The sequence below is a fragment of the Ruditapes philippinarum genome, unplaced genomic scaffold, assembly GCF_026571515.1.
Source record: "Ruditapes philippinarum isolate M1 unplaced genomic scaffold, ASM2657151v2 ctg1126_1_1_1_1, whole genome shotgun sequence".
NCBI lineage: Eukaryota > Metazoa > Mollusca > Bivalvia > Venerida > Veneridae > Ruditapes > Ruditapes philippinarum.
In genome coordinates this window covers 141,243-164,527 of record NW_026864796.1, presented here as the reverse complement: position 1 = coordinate 164,527, position 23,285 = coordinate 141,243, and the positions used below count along the sequence as shown (strand labels likewise).

At 32.7% G+C, this 23,285-nt stretch overlaps 1 protein-coding gene and 1 non-coding gene across 2 annotated transcripts in view; both read right to left on the bottom strand.

The window, feature by feature from the left end:
- Nucleotides 1–23,285, bottom strand: part of LOC132726832 (uncharacterized) — a 47,468-nt gene that overhangs the window by 4,952 nt on the left and 19,231 nt on the right. The window contains exons 6-7 of the mRNA XM_060712212.1: nt 23,090–23,248; nt 16,726–17,038 (exon numbers count right to left, since the gene is read on the bottom strand). Of these exons, the coding sequence (XP_060568195.1) occupies nt 16,726–17,038; nt 23,090–23,248 (472 nt within the window). The remainder of the gene's footprint in view (nt 1–16,725; nt 17,039–23,089; nt 23,249–23,285) is intronic.
- On the bottom strand, nt 4,725–4,797 carry Trnaa-ggc (transfer RNA alanine (anticodon GGC)). The gene has a single exon. It is a non-coding gene; the product is annotated as a tRNA-Ala (tRNA).

Here is a 23,285-nt window from a genome sequence, read left to right as displayed (position 1 = left end):
TTTAAGGGGCCCCGGTCTGACCCAACGAGTGTCTGTCTATGATTATATCAGTGGTCAATGTCTCGCTCTACGGGAATAGAGTATTTTAGGGCTAACATTTGGACGAAATGCGACACAATTTCCCGTCTTAAGGAATATATTTTCTTGCTATTTCTTAAAAAAAAACAAAAAAAAAACAACAACAACAACCCAATCAAAAAGAGATTGTTTACTTTTTCATAAGAGTGGAACGGACACTGTCGTTTGAAAACAAAATAGTATTGATCCACAATTGACATTTCTATCTTTATACATACAGAAATTTCATATACATTGTATCCCCTAATTCCCCCTGTCTGTGTGCATGCCACTATTCCACTTAATTTTGAGGGACAATCTGACCGTAAATTACCGACTCCAAGTGTCTAACATTTCTTAGCTTCATACACTGATCCGGAGGAACAAAGGAAATGAAAAATAAATATTCCCTCCACCCCCTCCAAATATTAATTTAGACCAGTTAAAATTTACTAAGTATTTGTCCGGCATTATAAATTACATGTGATAGATAAAATCAATCAAGTCATTATCAGCAGTATCCATTTTGTGAATGGAAAAGAAATATGTAAATTCATCTAAAAGTTAAGTTATAAATAATAAATACAAAAAATACAACAAATTCTTACCAAGACATTATTGGAAAAAAAAGAAAAAAACAACAAATTCCTGGTTAATTATTCTCGTCTGGAGCCGTACTAAATGAACTGCAACTGACATAATTTAATGACAATTTCATATGAAGTGACAACTGTCATTAGTTCTATTTAAAGATTATTAACTCATATGGCGCGAAAATATCATTAAATGGCGCGAAAAAAGCTTAAGGCTATCGCAGTAACGCAACAGTGCAAAGAAGGTAAAAATCGGCCTAATTCTAAAACTTTCGGACTGGGACTAGAATTATAATAAACCTTGAATGGGTTATATGTACATACCATTTTCCGTCGGCGGACTTCTGTCATAATTAGTCAGCGCAGAGATAATAACACATCGCAAATGTTTTATTTTCTCCTATTACTAAATGCCCAGGCTATTGTTTTATATATCTTATGATACAGAATTTCTTGAAAGTATGGGGGAAAATGTCAAGTTTTATTCAATTGTTATGTTGCATCCTTATAATTATGCATTAAACTTAAGAATGTTCATTATAATATTGAATGTCACAAACAGGAAAAATGGAAATGTTGCTGGGTCGGTTTGTTTGAGCCTGTTTATGAACGGTAGTGGTGAATGCCTGGCAACATTAATGCCCTTAAGCACATACTTTGTCTGAGCTAAGCGGTTAGACTTAATCCGAATTAAGAACCGTTTTCAAGGTTTTTCGCCGTTTAGCAATGATTCCAGCATGCACCAGTCCTTTCTTAGAAAGAAATTCAAACATATTTCTTTCAAAAATTTGTTGTTTTTTCTAAAATAAAATAAAACAAAAATGTAAACTAGAGACTACAGATATATATAGATAAATACACTTTAAACTCCGTAGATAATTGATTAAAACTGTTGTTAGAAAAAATATATTTATCATACAACATACATAACGGATGTACAAGTGCAACCTCTTAACGGAAATGCACGAGAAACATATGCAGTTAAATTATCTCGAAGTTACGCGTGAGTATCCGTTAAAACACATACGTTACTGGCCCGTCTGTTGAACAAAGCAGAGGATGAATTGGATTGACGTGCATCAATGATACTAATACGCTTCACAATATGGATTCCCCTACCAAGATTTGATGATTATCAAGTGCATTATTATGATGTCATATATGACGTCAATAAACCAGATGACGTCAGTAAAATGCTTTTACGTTCAATGTAGTTCTATATATTTTTATCAATTCTTTATTTTATTCGCATGTTAGAATGGAAATACATATCATTTTTCCTTGCATTATAGATCTAGTAGGTCTATAATAATGCACGGTTTATTGTTCAAATTATTTACAATTATTTACAATTTCTCAGGTCTTCGTATTTCCTGCTATCGGTCTTATAATCCTGCGCATTTGAACTCGAAAACATGCATTAATTACTCTACTAAACATTGGTATCTTTTTCCTAATTAATATTTTCCCTAGCTTCATAGACAAACAATTCACGACAGAACAAGTGATAATCACAGGTGGCAGTATCAGTGTTTGGACACCCCACCCCTATCTGCCCCTGGAACCCTACTACAACCCTGAAAAAAATAATTCAACACTCTAAGGCTTACTATAAGGTACCAAATACAAAACCACCGATGAAATTATATAAGAAAAATTTCCACTATCAAAATTATAGTTATAGACAGGTGAAAAGCCTACTATATGTTCATTTGCCAAACAATGTGGAACACGGGAAAACGTCGTTTCGGCGACTGAGGCGCATTCCGGAGATATTTCGCTGCATCATTCATCAACATCAATAAAAAGAACTTGAATTCCACAGCTGATCTTATTCAAGTCCAACGAATATCACTATTATTCCGATTTGTTTCTGTTTCACGGTAGTTTTTGAATTGTCGTAGCATTTTGCAGTCTGATACCTGGGTTGAAATACGCGATCTGATTGGACGAGCCAAATTGGACGTCCAATCAGATCGCGTATAACACACAGGTATCACAATCCAAAATGGCAGCGACATCTCAAAAATTACCGTGAAATAGAAAAAAATCGATAGAATATTGATATTCGTTAGACTTGAATTTAGTAAGCTGTGTAATTCAAGTTCTTTTTATTGATGTTAATGAATGATGCAGCGAAATCCCTCCGGAATGCGCCTCAGTCACCGAAACGACGATTTCCCGTGTTCCACATTGTTTGGCAAATGAACATATAGTAGGCTTTTCACCTTTCTATAACTATAATTTTGATAGTGGAAAATTTTTTTTTATATAATTGCATCGGTGGTTTTGTATTTGGTACCTTATAGTAAGCCTTAGAGTGTTGAATTATTTTTTTCAGGGCTGTAGTAGGGGTCCAGGGGGAGACAGGGGTGAGGTGTCCAAACACTGATACTGCCACCTGTGGTGATAATGGTAATAATATGAGATTCAATCTTATTTGTGATAAATATAATCCAATATGAAAAAGGCAAAGCCTTTAAGCGAACTGGATTTACTTTTACCAATAATAGCTAAATATTATTTTACATTTTTCGTATAAAAACTATCATTCGTTATTTTATACACTGCTTACGTCGATCTCCTAAACAGTGATCTCCCCTTACATGATTAGTGGCCGTAGCGTAACCGGTGTGCGGAGTTTGGGATTTTGTGCTTCTGTTTATTCTGGTTCTCTGTCCTATCATGATTCCTATAAAAGTGAACAGGTCACACGTCTACGCATCGGATTTCAAACAGAATTCCTTGGCTTTTATCGATTTAATCTTTAACTTGTTGTACGAAAAGTTGCGATGTGTCAATTTCCCATTTTTCAGTACTTCCGAATAGCAGGTACTCGTGTTACCGTAAAGCTCGCTTTGCGAGTAGGCCTTTCATGCCAGTTCTTCGAGATTGCTACTAATATCTAATCTCTTTCGGAATGTTTGTCATTTCTAGCCGAAATTTATACAAAATGATTATATTGTATATGACATAGCTGTATGAAGTTGAAAGTTTAAATCCCATTTTAATTGTAGGTGTCATATTTATTTGTTATTTGAAAATCACCAATTTGCATGCATATTACGAGTATATACAACACATTTCAAAACAAAATTTAAACGTTTATCTCTGTTCTAATCAAATCTAAAAGAGGCTATATATTATACCTAGTCATAGTTACATCTCTTTGAGATTAGATACATTCAAGGTGATGATGATGATGATGATGATAAGATGGCTATCACCACGATGATGATGATGATGATAATAATGACTATGACTACTATTGAAACGGACCGCCTCCGTGGTCGAGGGGTTAGACTCGATGACTTCTAATCCAGTTACCTCTCTGGCGTGGGTTCGATCCCTGGGAGATGCTTTGGTAGTTTAGCACGGAGGAAGGTAGTCTATAGTACTGGTGTAACTGTCCAGGAACGATGGTTAGGAAACTACCCGCCTATATAACTGAAATACTGTTGGGAAAAGCCATAAAATAAAACATACAAACAATTTTTTAAAACATATCTCATCATAATAAGATGTTTTTCTTTCGTTTGAGTAAAATATCGAAAATATTTTCATAAAATATAATAAAATTCTTTATATTTTTTCACGAACCAGAATGGCTGAGTGAAATGGATTTCATATTTTCACAAAAGCGTAAAAATAACATTTTGAATGTGACTGTATATGTATATATATATATATATATATATATATATATATTCATTCAATTAACATTTGTTGATAGATATCATAGATTAATTGCATTATTTTTCTTTTAGTATGTTTGTACATATTATAATTATGCCTTTTCTTTACTAATTTATATAATTCTAAAACAATCTTGTAATTATATCTACTGTATATATGATCTTTTGTACTATCTGTAATATGTATAATGTAAATGCTCTTCAGTGATGGAGGAAATAAAGATAATAATAATAATAATAATAATAAAGTTTAAACAAAATACAGTGCTGCAAACCATTGAACTATTGAGATCTGTCAAATTGAATGTTATATAATATATATATAAAGAAAGTCATTAGCGGGAAATTATACATAGAAAAATCGCACGAAAAATGGGCATGCCGCAGCCGGGACTCGAACCGCGAGTCTCTGGATTGCCGGTCCAGTATGCTAACCACTACACCACAGCGGCCGTTCCTTTGTGGTGCTAATTGGCCTTATATATATTTAAGCCAATTAACACCACAAAGGAACGGCCGCTGTGGTGTAGTGTTTAGCATATATATAGCATATATATATATATATGTTTTATATATGAAATATTTTATATATTTATATTTATTCAACCACTGTTGATGGTCTGCTGTTGTGAGCGAAATCGTTCTTTAACCACTGCAAAGACAATTTTCAAGCGGTATAATTGTTTTGTCTATGAACAAAATAAAACATTCTGGGTATTCTTTTTGCTAGTAAGAACGAGATCTACAATATATGGATGATGATAATGATGATGATGATGATAATGATGATGATATATAAATATTTTAAGGCACTTTTATTTTGATCTGATAAAAGCATGCAAATAAAAATGACTGATATGGTAAGTCTACTTTTTGTTATTATTTATATTATTTGTTGTGTAGGTTTTATCTTAGGTCCATAACTTTTTAAAAACCATTAACAACTATGTTGTGATCATGTATCGTCTTATTTAAACAGGCATTATTGGACAGTATCATTAAACTGATTGCGACATTTAATATATATAGATTGTGACATTTAATGGGTCTGATTTTTTGTGACATAAATCTTTGAAAGTGTGACATTTACAGTCGGATCATTAAGCATTCGTTTCACCATTTAGTACAGTGGTACAAAGGTGACATTCGTGAGTTTTTATTTATCTCGTGCGCACGAGATACTATGTCGTGACCACGTATTACTAAGTCGTGGGAACGAGATAATTAACTGGTGCGCACGAGATACTATGTCGTGGTAACGAGTAACTAAGTTGTGCGCACGAGATACTTTCTCGTGGCCACGAGTAACTAAGTCGTGGGAACGAGATAATTAACTTACTAACTCGTTGGAACGAGACGAATTGTATGAAACTAAAGAAATTAAATTATACGTCGTGTAACTTTAGATTATTATATTTTCGCTTTTGTATCATATCAAAATATGAAATTTGTTGGAATTGTAGGAGGTGCCGACTATTCTATTTTATCATCGCAACTACTATGGTAACTGCCCGATAAAACTTGCCTGATAATTATTTTTGATATCAGGTCAGTAACCTGATATCAAAAATAAGCCCCGCCCATTTTAACGGACTTTTTTCAATTGCTTATATTCTCATTTTTACCAGCATGTGAATTCTACAATGTAATCTCATACCCTTACAATTCTTGAATCAAGGTGTAATATTTAGGCCTATTATTTCGATTTCAATTACGAATAAATTAGATAGCGAATAGTTTTAGCTCCAACTAAATGAAGTGACGTCATAATTTATATTGCAAATGACACCATCGATTTTCACGTCATACTTTACATGTAATCATAACAAACAGGCTAGACGATTTTCATTGAGATCTTGTAAATGTTTACTTTATTTCGCCGAATTATTATTCAATAAGTAAACAAATTGTTTCGTTTAAAAAATAAGACGCATGTTTGTGTAGCTTGTGTTTGATTGCCGATTTGACTTTTCTTTGATTGAAATTATCGTGAACTTTTGAATTTGACAATTCAAGACAAAAATTGCAGTAAAGCTTAGTTTATGTGATTCTAAGTGGATTTTTGGATCGATGTTTAAATTAAAGGTAAGAATTTTATCGTATTAGGCCTACAATCTGTTGTATCTTTTATCCGAGTCGAAAGAAAAAATGGCCGCCAATAACAAATTCTAAGTTTCAGGGGCGGAGGAATTTTTTTCAAGAATTATTTCTTTGAACAAAAATCCCCCTTTTTAACGAAATTCGCTATTTAAAAGTAGATTATTCTTTTATTTTGACAGTTGTTATGTGTTACATGATAAATAGAAAAACATGCTACTGTCTTTTGATATCAATTTTATCAGGCTCGGCTGATATGGGCAGAAAGGGCGAGGCTTAGCCCATATCAGCCTCGCCTGATAAAATTGATATCAAAAGACAGTAGCATGTTATTCTCTATTAAGCTGGTTATTTAAGCTGGTGCTAGAGGGCGTGAAGGATGTTGCACTTTTTCATTACCCCCTCCCCCACCCATGTACAGACGCGACCGTCTCTGCAATGTTCATGTAATTTTTCTGTTTTAATGCTTCCTATAGGGATTGCTTTTTTTACCAGATATTCAAATATTCAGATATAGTGTGTTCGTGCCTTACATACAGAAAGAGCATTTTGCTGGGACTCCATAATGAATTTTCATGTTTTTGCCTGAAGTGTCAAATCAGTAACAATGATCAAGCATTTTATGTATGATACTCCATGTATATATAAACATAAAACAAGCTATTCGAATAATCGTATTAGGTCTAAATATTTTGTAATATTTCTGTGTAAAATAATATAAAATAGATAATATATGATGGCAGTGATGACTTTCAGCATACTTGCTGGTAAGCAATCGGCATTTTCAGCTAAATAATTTATATTTCACTAAAGGTAGAATTTAAAGTTTGAAGTTTTAAAATTTGATCATTTGCCAAGGGACAACATGTTTTATTTAAAGATCTTTTCTATTTTCTGCCTCCTTGAAGATGGATGAACAAAGCCTGTAAAGGCAACAATAATAACGCATTTTTTATCTTCTGCTCTTATTATGTTTTCCTTTCACGTGGTGCTTAAATAACACCACACACACACACAAACGCCGCAGGTTTTGTAACTTTGTTCATAATATTTATATATTATATCTATTTTAGAAAATCTACGGCGATTTGTAAGCAGCTTAATGACGTTATTTTTGTTTTGTATGCAACTCATTCGTAATCGCAAACTGACGGCGGTTGAAGCAATCGCATCTTCTCGTCAAACTTCGGATAAGAACCTCGAACACAATAGCAAGAATACACAAGACGGATACGGTATTTCGGTCTAACATAAACTAAGAAATTAAACTTGTACATTGAACATTTTAAAACTGATTATGATTGTCAGACATATGTTCAATCATAATTCTACCAAAACAGACTTTATTTTCTTTTGGATCAAATATATTTACATTCATGACACATTATTAAAAAAATAACACTCCATCTGCAACCGCGTGGTAGAACTACACTACTTTCAATCCTTAGCAAGTTATTATTGATAATAGCCGAGATGATCCGATCGAGTCGGGTGATGAAAATTGACTCGTGGAGCACCGACGTAAATATAATAATCGATGCAGTCGCAAAAGTAACTCTTTTATTTGTTGAATTTGTTGAAAAATTGATAAAATATTTTATTTTTTTAAATGTTAAACCCCAGTCACACTAGAGCTTACGATTACTTGCGACCACCGGCGACTTGTAAAACTGACGATCATCAGCGATTGTCTGCGACCAAAACCGTTTTTGCACGGATACATTTACTTCTGCGTTATCTTTATCGTAAGACAAGTCATCATTGACAATCTCACGACAGGTCATAAGTAAACGTACGATGGTCTCAAAATTGTCTGGGATTACTTACGACTACCCGTGACATACATGCGTTCACCTACGACTTGTCGTACGACCATCACACGATTACTAAAGACTACTTAAGATTATCAGTGACTGGTGGCAATTTGTAAAGACTGTCGTAAGATTGTCGCACTTCCGAACGATGATCGTGCGACAGCCTAAGACCTTATAAGATCACTAGCGACCTGTTTGATCGCAAGGAGGTTTTTGTGCAAGCTCAAAAACCTCTCTACGACTGAAATTGGTCGTGGGACCTAAATAAGATAACCTGCGACTGTCAAAGATCACCGATGACCGTCGTAAGACGTTTTAAAGATTTTCCGCGACCAGAGGTCACTGGTGATCGTGAACTGGTCTTCACTGGTCGTAAGCTCTAATGTGACTGGGGCTTAAGGTGAAACATTTTCATCTCATTTTCTTTTGTTTAAGCCCCAATCACATTAGAGCTTACGACCAGTGAAGACCAGTTCACGATCACCAGTGACCTCTGGTAGCGGACAATCTTTAAAACGTCTTACGACGGTCATCGATGATCTTTGACAGTCGAAGGCTATCTTATTTAGGTCCCACGACCAAGTTCAGTCGTAGAGAGGTTTTTGAGCTTGCACAAAAACCTCCTTGCGATCAAACAGGTCGCTAGTGATCTTATAAGGTCTTAAGGCTGTCGCACGATGGTCGTTCGGAAGTGCGACAATCTTACGACAGTCTTTACAAATTGCCACTAGTCACTGATAATCTAAAGTAGTCTTAAGTAATCGTGTGATGGTCGTACGACAAGTTGTAGGTGATCGCATGTTATGTCACGGGTAGTCGTAAGTAATCCCAGGCAATCTTGAGACCATCGTACGTTTACTTATGACCTGTCGTGCGATTGTCAATGATGACTTGTCTTACGATACTCGCAAAAGTAAATTTATCTGTGCAAAAATGGTTTCGGTCGCAGACAATCGCTGATGATCTTCAGTTTAACAAGTCGCCGGTGGTCGCAAGTAATCGTAAGCTCTAGTGTGACTGGGGTTTTAATTAGCGACAATAGGTTGCTAAATACGGAAATCATCTCCGGTTGAACAAAATAGCGTGTGGGATCTGTTTTCTGTTTTTCTGCGCATCAAAACTCCAAACCGGTCTTAAATAACCGATAAACACCGCTCGGACAGATCTTATTATATCGATATATCATACATCTATGTGGAAGATGTGATTACAATAAAACGAAGTGTTTTTAAAGATCCTGTTTGTTTTGTGATTGATATAGTTACTGTGTGTATACCACACTTGCAAAAAACTATATATGTATATAATTATTCTTTTAAAGATTATGTAGTATTGTGATTGATATAGTTTCTGTGTGTATACCACACTAGCAAAAAAATTATATATGTATATAAATATGCAAATAAAACAATTTTCAAACATTGAAGAATATGTACTGCAAATTTTTTTCACATTATATTTAATCAATAAATTATATGAGATCATTTCTTATTGGAAAATTTGACTTAGAATTTATAGAAAATAATTTTTTTTTATTACCTCCCTTTATTTACATGAAATGTTAAATTCGGTAATATCTTAATAAATAATGCTTATTGGAACTTACAATATTGACAAGTCTTAATTTGAGCATCATATTTATGAAATAAAACCATGAAAAAAATATGTTACAGGATCTTTAAGGAAGTCCGGTAGATAATGCTTTGTTCATTATCCGGGCTGGGAATCAAAACTGCGTCGTATCCTACAAAATGTAAACAAACGCCGCCATCTTGGAACGAAAAATGTATGTTTTTGTTTATAACTCTTTTTGTTGGAAATGACTGAAAACCAGGTATATGTATTAACACGCTCCACTATTTTCCGCTTCGTTCGGTATATGTTGCTTGCACAACTATTTTGTAAAACAAAAGTTATAGCGAACTTGCAACTCGAAGCGGAGCAGAAATTTTGTGAACATGTGTGGATACGACGCAGTTCATATTGCTTTATCTATCGTTTTTCCTTCCAATTAATTATATACTCGTTTTCAGAGTTCACCATAAACTTCAAAACATAATTTTGCATCATTTACTAAACTTTCATTAAAAAGAGATGTTTATTTTCCAAGAAAATAATGATTTTTACGAAATGATACGACGCAGTTGAAAATAAAATATGATACGAGGCAGTTTTATTTTCATTGCAGGCTGCATATTGGTTAAACTATTTGAATTATGTGCTAGGTATGCTAATAACGTCCAACAACATTTCTTGTTTACAACTTAAGCCAAAAGCAGAGGCCACTCATTGGTTTAATAAAAATGCAAATGTAATACAACTGTATTAAGGCTGCATTTTTCGGTCGCATTTTAGTACCTATCATAAGCATCTACAAATTCCGAAAAGCTGTATCAAATGCAATATACATTGAAACACGTGATCGCACACCCATATGACAACGTGTTCCAGTGTTGCCTTAGCATTCTTCTAAAATTGTTCCCGTGAGTTCGAAATGGGAGTGATTACTATTTTTGATACAAAATTCAATATTACAATGTAACCTCTCCTGGACCCTGTATTAATCAAGAATGACCTTTTTAGCTCACCTGTCACAAAGTGACAGGGTGAGCTTTTGTGATCGCTTTGAATCCGGCGTCCGTCCGTCGTCCGTCCGTCGTCCGTAAACTTTTACTTTAAATGACATCTCCTCATAAACCACTTATCCAATTTCATCCAAACTTCACAGGAATGTTCCTTTGGTGGTCACCTTTGAAAATTGTTCAAAGAATTTAATTCCATGCAGAACTCTGGTTGCCATGGCAACCGAAAGAAAAAAAACTTAAAATATCTTTTCCTAAAGAACCAAAAGAGCTAAAGCTAAGATATTTAGCATGAAACATCTTCTAATGGGTGTCAACCAAGTTTGTTCAAATAAAAGCCGTGGGGTCAAAATTGGCCCCACCCCAGGGGGTCATTGATTTTCCCTATATACATTTGGTAACAACTTTAAAAATCTTCTTTTAAAGAACCCAAAGAGCTAGAGCTAAGATATTTAGCATGAAGCATCTTCTGGTGAGTGTCTACCAAGTTTGTTCAAATAAAAGCCGTGGGGTCAAAATTGGCCCCACCCCAGGGGGTCATTGATTTTCCCTATATACATTTGGTAACAACTTTAAAAATCTTCTTTTAAAGAACCAAGAGAGCTAGAGCTAAGATTTTTGGCATGACACATCTTCTAATGGGTGTCTACCAAGTTTGTATAAATAAAAGCCCTGGGGTCAAAATTTGCCCCGCCCCAGGGGTCATTGATTTTCCCAATATGCGTATAGTAAAAACTTAAAAATCTTCTTATAAAGAACCAAAAGAGCTAGAGCTAAGATATTTAGCATGAAACATCTTCTAATGGATGTCTACAAAGTTTGTTCAAATAAGAGCCCTGGGGTAAAAATTGGCCCCGCCCCGGGGGACATTGATTTTCCTTTTACGAGTATAGCAAAAACTTAAAAATCTTCTTTGATAAACCCCGAAAAGCAAGAGTTGAGATATTAAGCATGAAACATTTTCTAGTAAGTGTCTACAAAAATTGTTTAAATAAAATCCCTGGGGTCAAAACTGGCCCTGCCCCAGGTGTGTCATTGTTTTTAACTACATGTGTAAAGAAAAAACTTAAAAAAATCTTCTTTTAAAAATCCCAACGAGCTATACCTTAGATGTTTAGCATGAAACATCTTTTAATGGTTGTCTACCAAGTTAGTTCAAATAAAAGCCCTGGGCTTTAAACGGGCCCCGCTCCGGGGGCCTATGTACAGGTGAGCGACTTCAGGGCATCATGGCCCTCTTGGTTTTTTTTTTAAAAGAGAAAGAATTAAAGATTTTGAAAAGGTCTCTTGCTATCGGAAGAGAGCTTTACGCAAATTGCATGCCTTCCTTTGTTACTTGTAATTAGCAATAATTTCCGTCAATTATTACTTATGTGTTTTACGTGCCGATTTTATTGTATTCATTTTAATAATCGGTGAGAACAGATGAGCTTTATTATTTGAAACTGAACATTAATTTTTTTAAATTATATTATAAATGGTTAAGCTACAATATATTTTTGCAAGTAGGTTATGCGTGTCGTTTATTATTTTATGTTCAGCCCGCTGATTTTGTCGTATTGCATTTCTTTATCGCCGATGAGAACAGGTCTACGGAATGTATTTTCTATATTTGCACTTATTAAGTATCAATCTTTTCCATTAAAACTTAAAATTTTCAAAATCGAGTTACATACGATACAACAACTTATTATTTTCTAGTAAAGAAGGTGTCCGTTTTGCAAAGGTATTTTACGCTGTGCACCGATAAATTTGATACAGATATAGGTAGACATGATCTTTCAACAGTATTGAAGAAGTTACAGAAAATTTAGGTCAGATTATCGCATCGAATTTTCAACAGACTAGAGACATGGCATCTTAACATATCTTCATACAAAGGTGTGAATTTTATTTGATAATGAATTGCCTGAAAACTTAAACAAAAGTTTTCAGAAAATGACTTCACAGAGGATTACCCCCTGTTTACATTGAAAATTTCTCTGCTAGTCATACCGAAATAAGAAATTTAAATATTATTCTCTTTATAATGAATTCAAATATTTATAATTTTAAAAATTCACGCCAGAAGTTAATAAAAAAGCTGCATATTTATACAGCTGACGTTAACAAGTTTTGTTAAAAAAAACCAACAATTCAGACAGATGTGTCCGACCCAGGCCGAGCTGTTTATGTTAACTGACTTTAAATCACATGTCCTGAACTGCTGTGAATTTGAAAACAACCTGGGACTATTGATTATTCCGTGTGAAAAACCTAACAAGATGCCCTTCTGCAGGTGCAACATTTTGTCTGATATAATGCACAAAGGCGCACCTGAGGTCCTCGCCCCTAGTAAAGCTAATGTGTAGAGTGAAAGTTTGAAAACAAACTACAAAAAAGCAGTCATTACCCAAAACATGCAGAACCACAGTTACCTAGAGTGTAGCTAGCCAACATATGAATTCAAAGTAATAGATTTCTACATTTTTTTGCGAAAAAAATAGGGATAATATTAAACATACAGGAAAATATAAGACATTATTTCAGTTATGATCAATTAGGTAACATGTTCATGTTTAACTGAAAAGTAGCTTCCGCAATGCAAACTTTCAAATTAAATGTTATATTGGACATGACACAATGTATTCTAAATAATCAAAAACAACAGAACATTGCTGTACACCGCGAATGATCTGGGTTTTTTTATCTAGCGCAAGTGATTATTCCACAAAACAGAAACATATTGCCAAAATTTTTCCATGTTGAAAAGACTGCCAAAAATACAACTGCGTCGTATCATATTTTATTTTCAACTGCGTCGTATCATTTCGTAAAAATCATCGTTTTCTTAGAAAATAAACATATCTTTTTAATGAAATTAAAGTAAATGATGCAAAATCATATTTCGAAGTTTATGGTGAACACTGAAACAAATATATAATTGATTTGAAGGAAAAAACGATAGATAAAGCAATATGAACTGCGTCGTATCCACACATTTTCATAAAAATTCTGCTCCGCTTCGAGTTGGAAGTTTGATATAACTTTTGTTTTACAAAATAGTTGTGCAAGCAACATATACTGAACGGAGCGGAAAATAGTGTAGCGTGTTAATACATATATCTGGTTTTCAGTCAAAAAAGAGTTATAAACAAAAACATACATTTTTCGTTCCAAGATGGCGGCGTTTGTTTACATTTTGTAGGATACGACGCAGTTTTGATTCCAAGCCCTGATTATGATTTATTATTTGCTATATATCTTTTGTAAACATTTTATCTTGAATTTGATAAAGCATGCTTCCAAAAATCTGGTATAAAAAGTATATCTAGTATGCTGCCTTAATGTGAATGACACATACTGGCATGCGAGTAGTTCCTTAACAAAATAAAATCATAGTCACTTCAAAACTATATTTAATATTATCAAATTTTAAAGTCATTGCTAAATGGTTAAAACGCTACTTGAAAAAGCAGCAAAATATTTTGTCCTTAATTTTGTAAACCAATATGTGTATTAAATAAAAGAGACATATGTCACGGTTCAGAACTGTTCACTTATTAGTGGAAATAATGTGAAAGAGGCCGGATAGCTCAGTACATAGAGCCGCGGAACGATATTCCGAGGGTCCCAAGTAGTGGTGTCCCAATTGTCTTTGAAAATCGATAACTAATCGGACCACCCAAAAATCGGCGACAATCGATAGTCCTTTTTAAAAATCGATTATTTTAATGTTCTACCATTGCTGAATTGCCTAGGGCGTAACTTTTTACACGAAGTCAAATAGAAGTTTTCTTCTTTAATTTCAGACGATCCTAAAGTCTTTTTTGTATTCAAAACCTATTTAACATGGTTATACCCTATCTTCGCAGCTCGCTGAATACACTCACGTTACTTCAGACAGTTAGCGATAGTGGAACATTCGACCGATGCGCAGGAGAGTAACATGGTTATACTACTTTAGAAAATTAAAGTGTGTAATAACATTACATTATAAACATATAAATGATTATCCACTGTAGTTAAATAAGTGATTTATAATACTACTCCTTAATATTTTACCTGTTGACTTGAACATGTACTAATATTGACTGCCATTAAGTTGTATTATAAAAATTGACTGTCAAAAAGTGGTATTAGGTATTTGTGTTGTTTGTTTTGAATTCAAAGAGCAAATCATATTCTAATCTTGGAGACAAGAGTTTATTTATTCTCAAAATGTGGTCACTACTGTATAAACAAATACATACAAGGTTTGGTACCTTAAAAGAAAAAAAGGGCCATAGTAAGTGCGAAACTTGATTATACTATCGGCAGACAATCGATTGTGGTGGTCCGATTATTGATAGTGATTTTTGAGTCCGATAACCAACAATTGTCCCAAGTTCGAGTCCCGGTCAGGCTGCACATTTTTCTAACTCTGTAACATTTGGCGCTCAACGGGGGACCATGACTGCATTAACATTGCTCTCTATCGCTGAGAAACTCGAGGACACATTTCAATATAGCGGGGGAGTATGCTATGGTTCAGAACTGTTTACTAATTAGGGGAGATAGTGTGTAAGCGGCCGGATAACTCAGTCGGTAGAGCCGCGGTACGATATTCTGAGGGTCCCTGGAACGAGTCCTGGTCAGGCTACACATTTTTCTCACCTTTAAAATTTGATTACATTTCACAGGATAGTTATAATAAATTATATATCATCAATGAAGCAGAGGCCACAATAAATAAAACGTATATCACATAGAATGATTCTGCCAGCACGCATAACTCAGTCGGTTAAAGCGCGAGACTTGTGGCTTCAAGTCCCGGGTAAGTTAACTTAAACATATGTCAGTCTTTCACTGTCCTCCAAAATAACCGCATACTTTCCTGGAGGTCCACGGACACAGTTGTATCATTTTGTGCTCAGATGAGCCAGAAAACACAATTCACAACAGTGGCTCGAATTATAAATACTATAAGCCTATATTTCAACTTGTGAGAAAAAATGTTAATGTTTTGACTTGTTTCTCAAAAGAAGTGTCACACATGCGTTAAACATTAAAAGAGGTGTGTAAGTTATTTTTTTAACGTTCGGAAATTTCTAAAAATGTCGAATATTGTTTTCCCAATTATTCCGGTGCACTTTCCATGAAAGCACGAACAGGCGTTGTTTATATAAACATTTGTAGTGCATCACATGATGATACTATGTACAAAATATTTAAACCCTTGGCATTGTACTTTCAAAGAAGATTTACAATTCAAGTATATAAACCAAGCAGCCATAAGGGTAGGCAATTTTTGACCTAAGAGGGCATGATTTGGATAACATATATCCGCCAAGGACTGCTAAATGTCAAATATCTAAGTTATTGGCATTATAGTCGCACAAAAGAATACTTAATTAAATATTTCACCTGAAAATATCTACATAAATAAATATAATTATATTGGCTAGAATAAGTATGGTACTCAACATTTTATAACGAACTCTTAAGTTTTACATTAAAATACATTAAATGAAGATGGCACCTAAGATCAACAATTCTGGTGTGTTAGTATAAGAAAATTGTATATAACACATTCGATCACTTCGAGTGCAGAATGTTTTTGATATGGACATTTTGGACTCGGAAAATGAAAACGATGCTTGAAGGTGTACAAAATGGATTTGATATGGCTTTGATTTGGGCTTGAAAAATAAACGCGAGGCTAAATGGAGTGCAGTATGCATTTGATACAAATTTTTGGACTCAAGAATAATGAATGGATGATTTTAGAACATCATGACTTGTGGTGCTATTCAATGGTATTCAATGGCTATATTTTATCAGGTGTTAAGTACAAAGGAATTCGTTATAGTTATATCACACACCATGATGTCATGTGATAAACAAAAATAAATGTAATATCACTTACGTTGTTTAGAATCAATATACTGTTCTTCTTTCTCGGCTTTACTTGCTGTCTTCAGTTCTTTTTGTAACGTCTCTCCTAGTTCATTTAAATTTTTTACTAAAACATCAGTTTTATTTTGTATCTGTGTCATACCCTCGGCAGTTTTAGACTCAAGAGATAGAAGATCTTCTTGTTCTTTTCTAATCATTTCTAGTTTTATTTTGTCATATTGATCATCTAATCCAGCCTTTATCTTGTATTGAATTACTATTGCCACATCGTCTAGTACTTTTCTTATATCATCTTTACCAATGACAAGAGTGTCATTTTCTAACTGTAATTATTAATACCATAAAATATACAATATCAATAAATATACAAGTACATCAAAATTTAATATCTTTTAATCATAAAGTGTACATTTCAAAGATATAATTAATCTATAGTATTTATTTGTAACAAGTACGTGTGCAATGTTTGTCATCACTAATTTGTAAATTGCATGCTGAATTATTGTAAAACGTGGCAAATCATTAGGTAGCGATTGTTTAATGAATGAATATTTCATAGAAAGCATCGATATTTTAGGTGCCCATATATGTGATATATTTAATGTTGTGTTAAACTCTGGTTTTTATCCAGAACAATGGACAGAGGGAATTATTATCCCTCTTCATAAGAAGGGGCGTACTGATGACGTCAATAACTATAGAGGCATAACATTAGTTAGTTGTGTGTCAAAATTATTTACCACTGTAATTAATGTTAGAATAGAATCCTTTTGTGAAAGTAACAATATCATATCAGATGCACAATTTGGTTTCCGTAAAGGGCGTTCTACTACGATGCAATTTTTGTTCTTATGTCATTAATTCAAAAATTTGTTAATGAAAATAAACGTTTATATGTTGTTTTGTCGATATGATGAAATGTTTTGACAGTATATATAATAGAAAAGCATTATGGCTGAAAATGTATAAATTAGGAATAAAAGGTAAATTGCTGCGTATTATAAGAGACATGTATCAAAAAGTTAAATCTTGTGTCAAATCTTGTTTGAATTATTCTGATTATTTTTATTATGCTATTGGATTACGTCATGGGGAGGTAATTTCACCAATTTTATTCTCTCTCTTTGTAGAGGATTTAGAGCTATATTTGCAAACTGGTCAAGAATCAGGACTGTCATTTGATTTTATTGTTATTTGCTGACGATATGGCCATCTTAGGCAAGTCACCATTGGAACTGCAAAACCATTTGGATGTTTTACATTCATATTGCTCTATTACAAAATGAGAACTGGACCTATGATGGCCAAATTTTAGAAGTTGTGAATGATTTTAATTATTTAGGTACTGTTTTTAATACTACAGGTAATTTTTCGCTTAACTAAGAACACTTGGTAGGAAAAGCTTTAAAAGCTCTTAATGTTTTGTTTTATAATTGTGAAAAGTTTGATCTCAAACCTAAAATATTATGTCAATTATTTGATGCTTTCATTGGGTCTATTTTAGGATACGGGTCTTAAATTTGGGGATACACGAAATCTAAAGAATTGGAAAGAATCTGTACATCCTTTAAGAATACAGACTGGGAGATACAATAGGAATAATACACCTCGTGATCAACGATATTGTTTATGTTGCAATACATTTGACATAGAAGATGAATACCATTTTATATGTGTATGCCCTTGTTTTAATAGTCTTCGAATGCAGTATCATAAAAAATGTAATTATGTTAGACCATCTGTGTTTAAATTTATAGATCTACTTTCAACGCAAAATAAATTTAAAGTATTTTAATTAAGTTATCTAAATATATCCATGAATTTTTATCGTTGAGAAACGCAATCATTAACTCTTAACAAAATTGATTTGTAATTATCATCTTGCATAAAGTTTGTCCTCTTCAATCATTGTTTATTTATTTAAGAATGTTTATAATTTGTATGTTTTCGTATGCCATGTGACTATGTTTAATCAAACCTTTTGATAAACAAGACGATGTACCTAGTATGTATAAGTCTGTAAATAAAATTTTGTTCTGTTCATTAAATAAGAATGTTTCTATGTTACAAACAAGACGAACTGATAAACTGAATTCAAAAGATTTAAAAGACATTTTTCTTAATCATGATATTGTTTCATTCACAGAAACCTGGACATCCGAGCATTCGGACTTGTGTGTAGAGAATTTTGAACATTTTGTATTAAATAGAAATGAAATTAAGAAAAATAGCAAAAGAGCGTCAGGAGGTATTATTATATATATTAGAAATCAAATTTGTTACACATGACACTTTAGTATTTCAAAAGTAAGGATGATATAATTTGTGTATCAAAATCAACGCTCAAAAATTATTTTTACAAAATGATTTTGTTTATTTGTCTTTGTTACGTTGTACCTGAAAAAAGGCAGTCGACCGTCAATGATTGAAACGCATACTTTTGATCGATTAATTGACTTTATTACAACTTTATATTCTAAGTATGAAAATGATTTAAATTTAATTGTCTGCGGAGACATGAATGCCCGTACATCAGACAACCCGGGTTTTGTACAAGATGATAATGTTTTACACATGCACGTTTTACCGGATGACTATGTTGATAAAACGTTGTTCTAAGGATAAAGGCCATTTGAATGACAGTGGTTTATTTCTTCTCGATATATGTAAACAAACAGGTCTCCGTATATTAAATGGTCGTTTTGGAGCTGATAGAAATGTTGGTAGTTACACATTTGTAGGTAGTAGGGGATCGAGTGATGTGGATTATGTTTTAACTACACAAAATTTGTTCCATTGTTATAGATAAGTTTGAGATCTTAGAACCCAATATTTTATCTGATCATTGCCTTATTGATTTTTCACTTGCATTCTTCGACACTAGTGCTTTAAATGATGTACATATTGTAAATAATGAGTCACCCGCAAGCGATAATTTTAAATATGTGTGGCATTGTGACAAAAAAAAGATTATATTAAACGATTATCATCCGCTGATATTATGTCAAAATTACACAGTTTTAATGAACATGTAAATACTTCTGTCTCGGCAAATGAGATAAATTTATGTATCGATGAATTTTCGAATATTATTTCTAAGGTTGCATCTCCCTTTGTTAAGAAAGAGGTAGAATGCGAATCTGGTTCTGTTTTTGATGTGAATAGTAATTTTTGTTGTAAATGGTATACTGAAGAATGTTATGAAAAAAGATTAATTTTTTACAAATTGTTAAATTTCTTTAGAAGGACAAGTCAGATTTTAACCGGAAAGCTATGGTCGCAGCCAGATCTCAATATAAGGCTTGTGTTAGAAAATGTAAACTCGAATATGACAAAAGAGAGACTGAAAAACAAGGCCAAACATAAAAATGTTAAGTTATATTGGAATATGTTGAACAAATGTGCTGGCGTAAGACAATCGAATATACCTGTTGATGTTTTTAAGAAATATTTTGAATCAGTTAATAACCCCGATGATCATTTTTTCCAACCTGATGAAGATGAACTGTTTTTTATTGAAAGATATGAGCAAAATGAGTTTAAGATAATGTTTCAAGAATTAAATGGCCAAATACAGGAGGGTTGTATTTTAAAAGCAATTAATCAACTTCAATCAAATAAAAGTAGTGGACCAGATAAATATATTAAATTAATGAATTCTTTATACATGGCAAACATATATTATTACCTTTCTTATTGTCGTTATTTAATAAAATATTTACTTCGCGGTATTTTCCTGAAAGTTGGTCAGAGGGATATGTTGTTCCATTACACAAAAAGGCAATATAATCGATGAAAGCAACTATAGAGGAATAACACTGTTAAGTACCCTAGGGAAATTATTTACGCGGATATTGAATAATAGGTTAACAGAATGGGCGGAAAAATACGGTGTTTATGTTGAGGCGCAATCGGATTTTAGGTCAAAAATGGGTAACTACAGATAATATTTTTGTATTTCATGGTCTTATTAGTCATATGTTAAATAACGGGAAACAACTTTTTTGTGCATTTATTGATTTTAGTAAAGCCTTTGATTATGTTGTCATAGATAATTTATGGTTGAAAATGATTAAGTTAGGTATTTCGTGGAAACATGTTAAAATATCATTATATCTATGTATTCAGCTGTTAAATCTAGAGTTAAATATTATAACCAAATAAGTGAGCAATTTCAATGTATGTTAGGTGTACGACAAGGCGAGTGTTTGTCTCCCTTTCTTTTCGCAATGTTTCTTAATGATTTAGAAGATATATTTATTGATAAAGGTTTTGAAGGCATCGATGTTCACATGTTTAAAATGTTTTTTAATCTTATATGCAGATGATATTGTTTATATTTGCAAATAGTTGTATTGAATTACAAAAATAGTTTAGATGCATTATACGAATATTGTTGCAAGTGGAAACTTGTTGTTAATTAAGAAAAAAACTAAAAGTCATGATTTTCCGCAAAGGTGGCCGTTTACAAAGTAATATTTCGTTTAGTTATAATGGTAATCCTGTTGAAATTGTTAGTAAGTTCACTTACTTGGGTATTGTTTTTACAACCGGTGGTTCTTTCTCTGAAGCTCAAAGTACACTTGCTGGACAGGCCACAAAGGCAATATTTAGAATGAATTAGTATTTATTTAAATTTGCAGATATATCTGTTAAACATAGGTTAGAACTTTTTTGACAAACTTGTTTCTCCTATTCTTAATTATAGTTCCGAGGTTTGGGTTTTATACCTGGGAAATCTATTGAAAGGTTGCACATGCAGTTCTGTAAAAATATGTTAGGTGTTAAGAAAAACGACTCAAAACGATTTCATTTATGGTGAACTGGGTAGGCTTTCTTTTCAAAATATAAGATATTTCAACATAATAAAATTCTGGTTAAAAATTGTGAATCTAAATGATAATTAATATGTTAGAAAAGTGTACCTTATGATAAAAGAAGATATAGACAATAATCCTAATCACAAAAAACTGGTGTTCTCTTGTAAGAAATGTACTTAGTAATCTTGGTTTTTATGATGTGCATGGCTTTTTCAAACTGTTGGAAACACAAATGTATTTTTGAATCTAGTGCAGCAAAGAATTTAAGATCAATTTTTACAAATTTGGATAGTAGACTTCAAATTTCTAGTAGAGCATAATTTTTATAGGTGCATTTCAAATTTTTCAACTACAGCCATACTTAAGCTTAATTAACATTAGAAAGTATCGCATATGTATTTCAAAATTAAGGGTATCGTCTCATAGATTGAATATAGAAAATGGGAAGATGGACGAAACCTACATGCACTTCTTTGAATGAAAGAATATGTTATAATTGCAATGGCATAGAAGATGAATATCATTTTGTTTAGAATGTGCAATGTATAATCTCATACGAAAGAAGTATATATCTTGTTATTATTGGCGACGTCCAAATATGTTAAAATTAACAGAGCTATTTAATTCTGAGAACTTGAAAATAATAAGAAATCTGAGTATTTTTGTCAATAAAGCTTTCGAAATAAGAACAAGCATACTTTTTAATATTCAGACATGAATTGTATTATGCATTAATTATTGTTATTATTTGAATCTCACATACAAAGGTTTATTAATTAACTATCAAACCGTTTTGTATTTAACGATCATCATATTTGCTGTTTCGTTTTTGTAACAAGACTTCATTTTCCTTCACATAAATCATTTAAATTTTTGATATTGAGTATACTTTGTAATATGTTTTCTATGGATCTTCACACTTTATCTTTATACTTTCGAAGATAGAGGTAACTAGGATCTACGAGACTCCTTAATTATAATATTTTGACAAGCTCATCTGGTAGTAGTTACCGAAATTATACTTAGATACGACGATCACATATTTTGCTACTATTCTATTTGTGCTAGTGAATATATAGAATTATCACATGTTATTGTATTAAGAAAATTTATAATAATTTGCATTGCTTTATATAGAAATAAAATATGTGTATGCTAACATTTACTTCGGATGAATTGAAGCAGATAATTATGTTTAATATTTATCATGTACTTAACTGCTGATTTCTTTATGCATGTATTCATTTTATGTTAATATGTTGATTACTTGTAAATATATTGTCCTCATGGGTCTATGACCTTTTGGAATTTACTTGAATAAAATATTTAAAAAAAACTATGTTACAACGATCTTGAGAATAGACCATAACTTAACGGAAACAGTATTTTTCCATCAATGAAACAACATGATTTGTTCAAAATTCTATAAAATATAATAAAAAATATTCAATTAGACTTTAACACATTTTACGTAGATTAAACACGAAAGCACTGTGTTCTAGTCATACGTCGAAATGTGTAACTTATTCAAATGTGTAAGAATAGTTTAATTACCTGTATAAGTTTCTGCTTAGCATTCTGCGCATGCGTGTTTGTACCTAAATACACGGGGTCAGAAAGTAGTTTCTGTAATAATTGAAAGTAATTCTGGAGATCTGAATCTTCTACTTCAAGTTTTGATGAATGTCGCACATTTCTTCCAATTACTCTCGCCTGGTCAAAAATTAATAACAGTTCTCATTTAATTTTT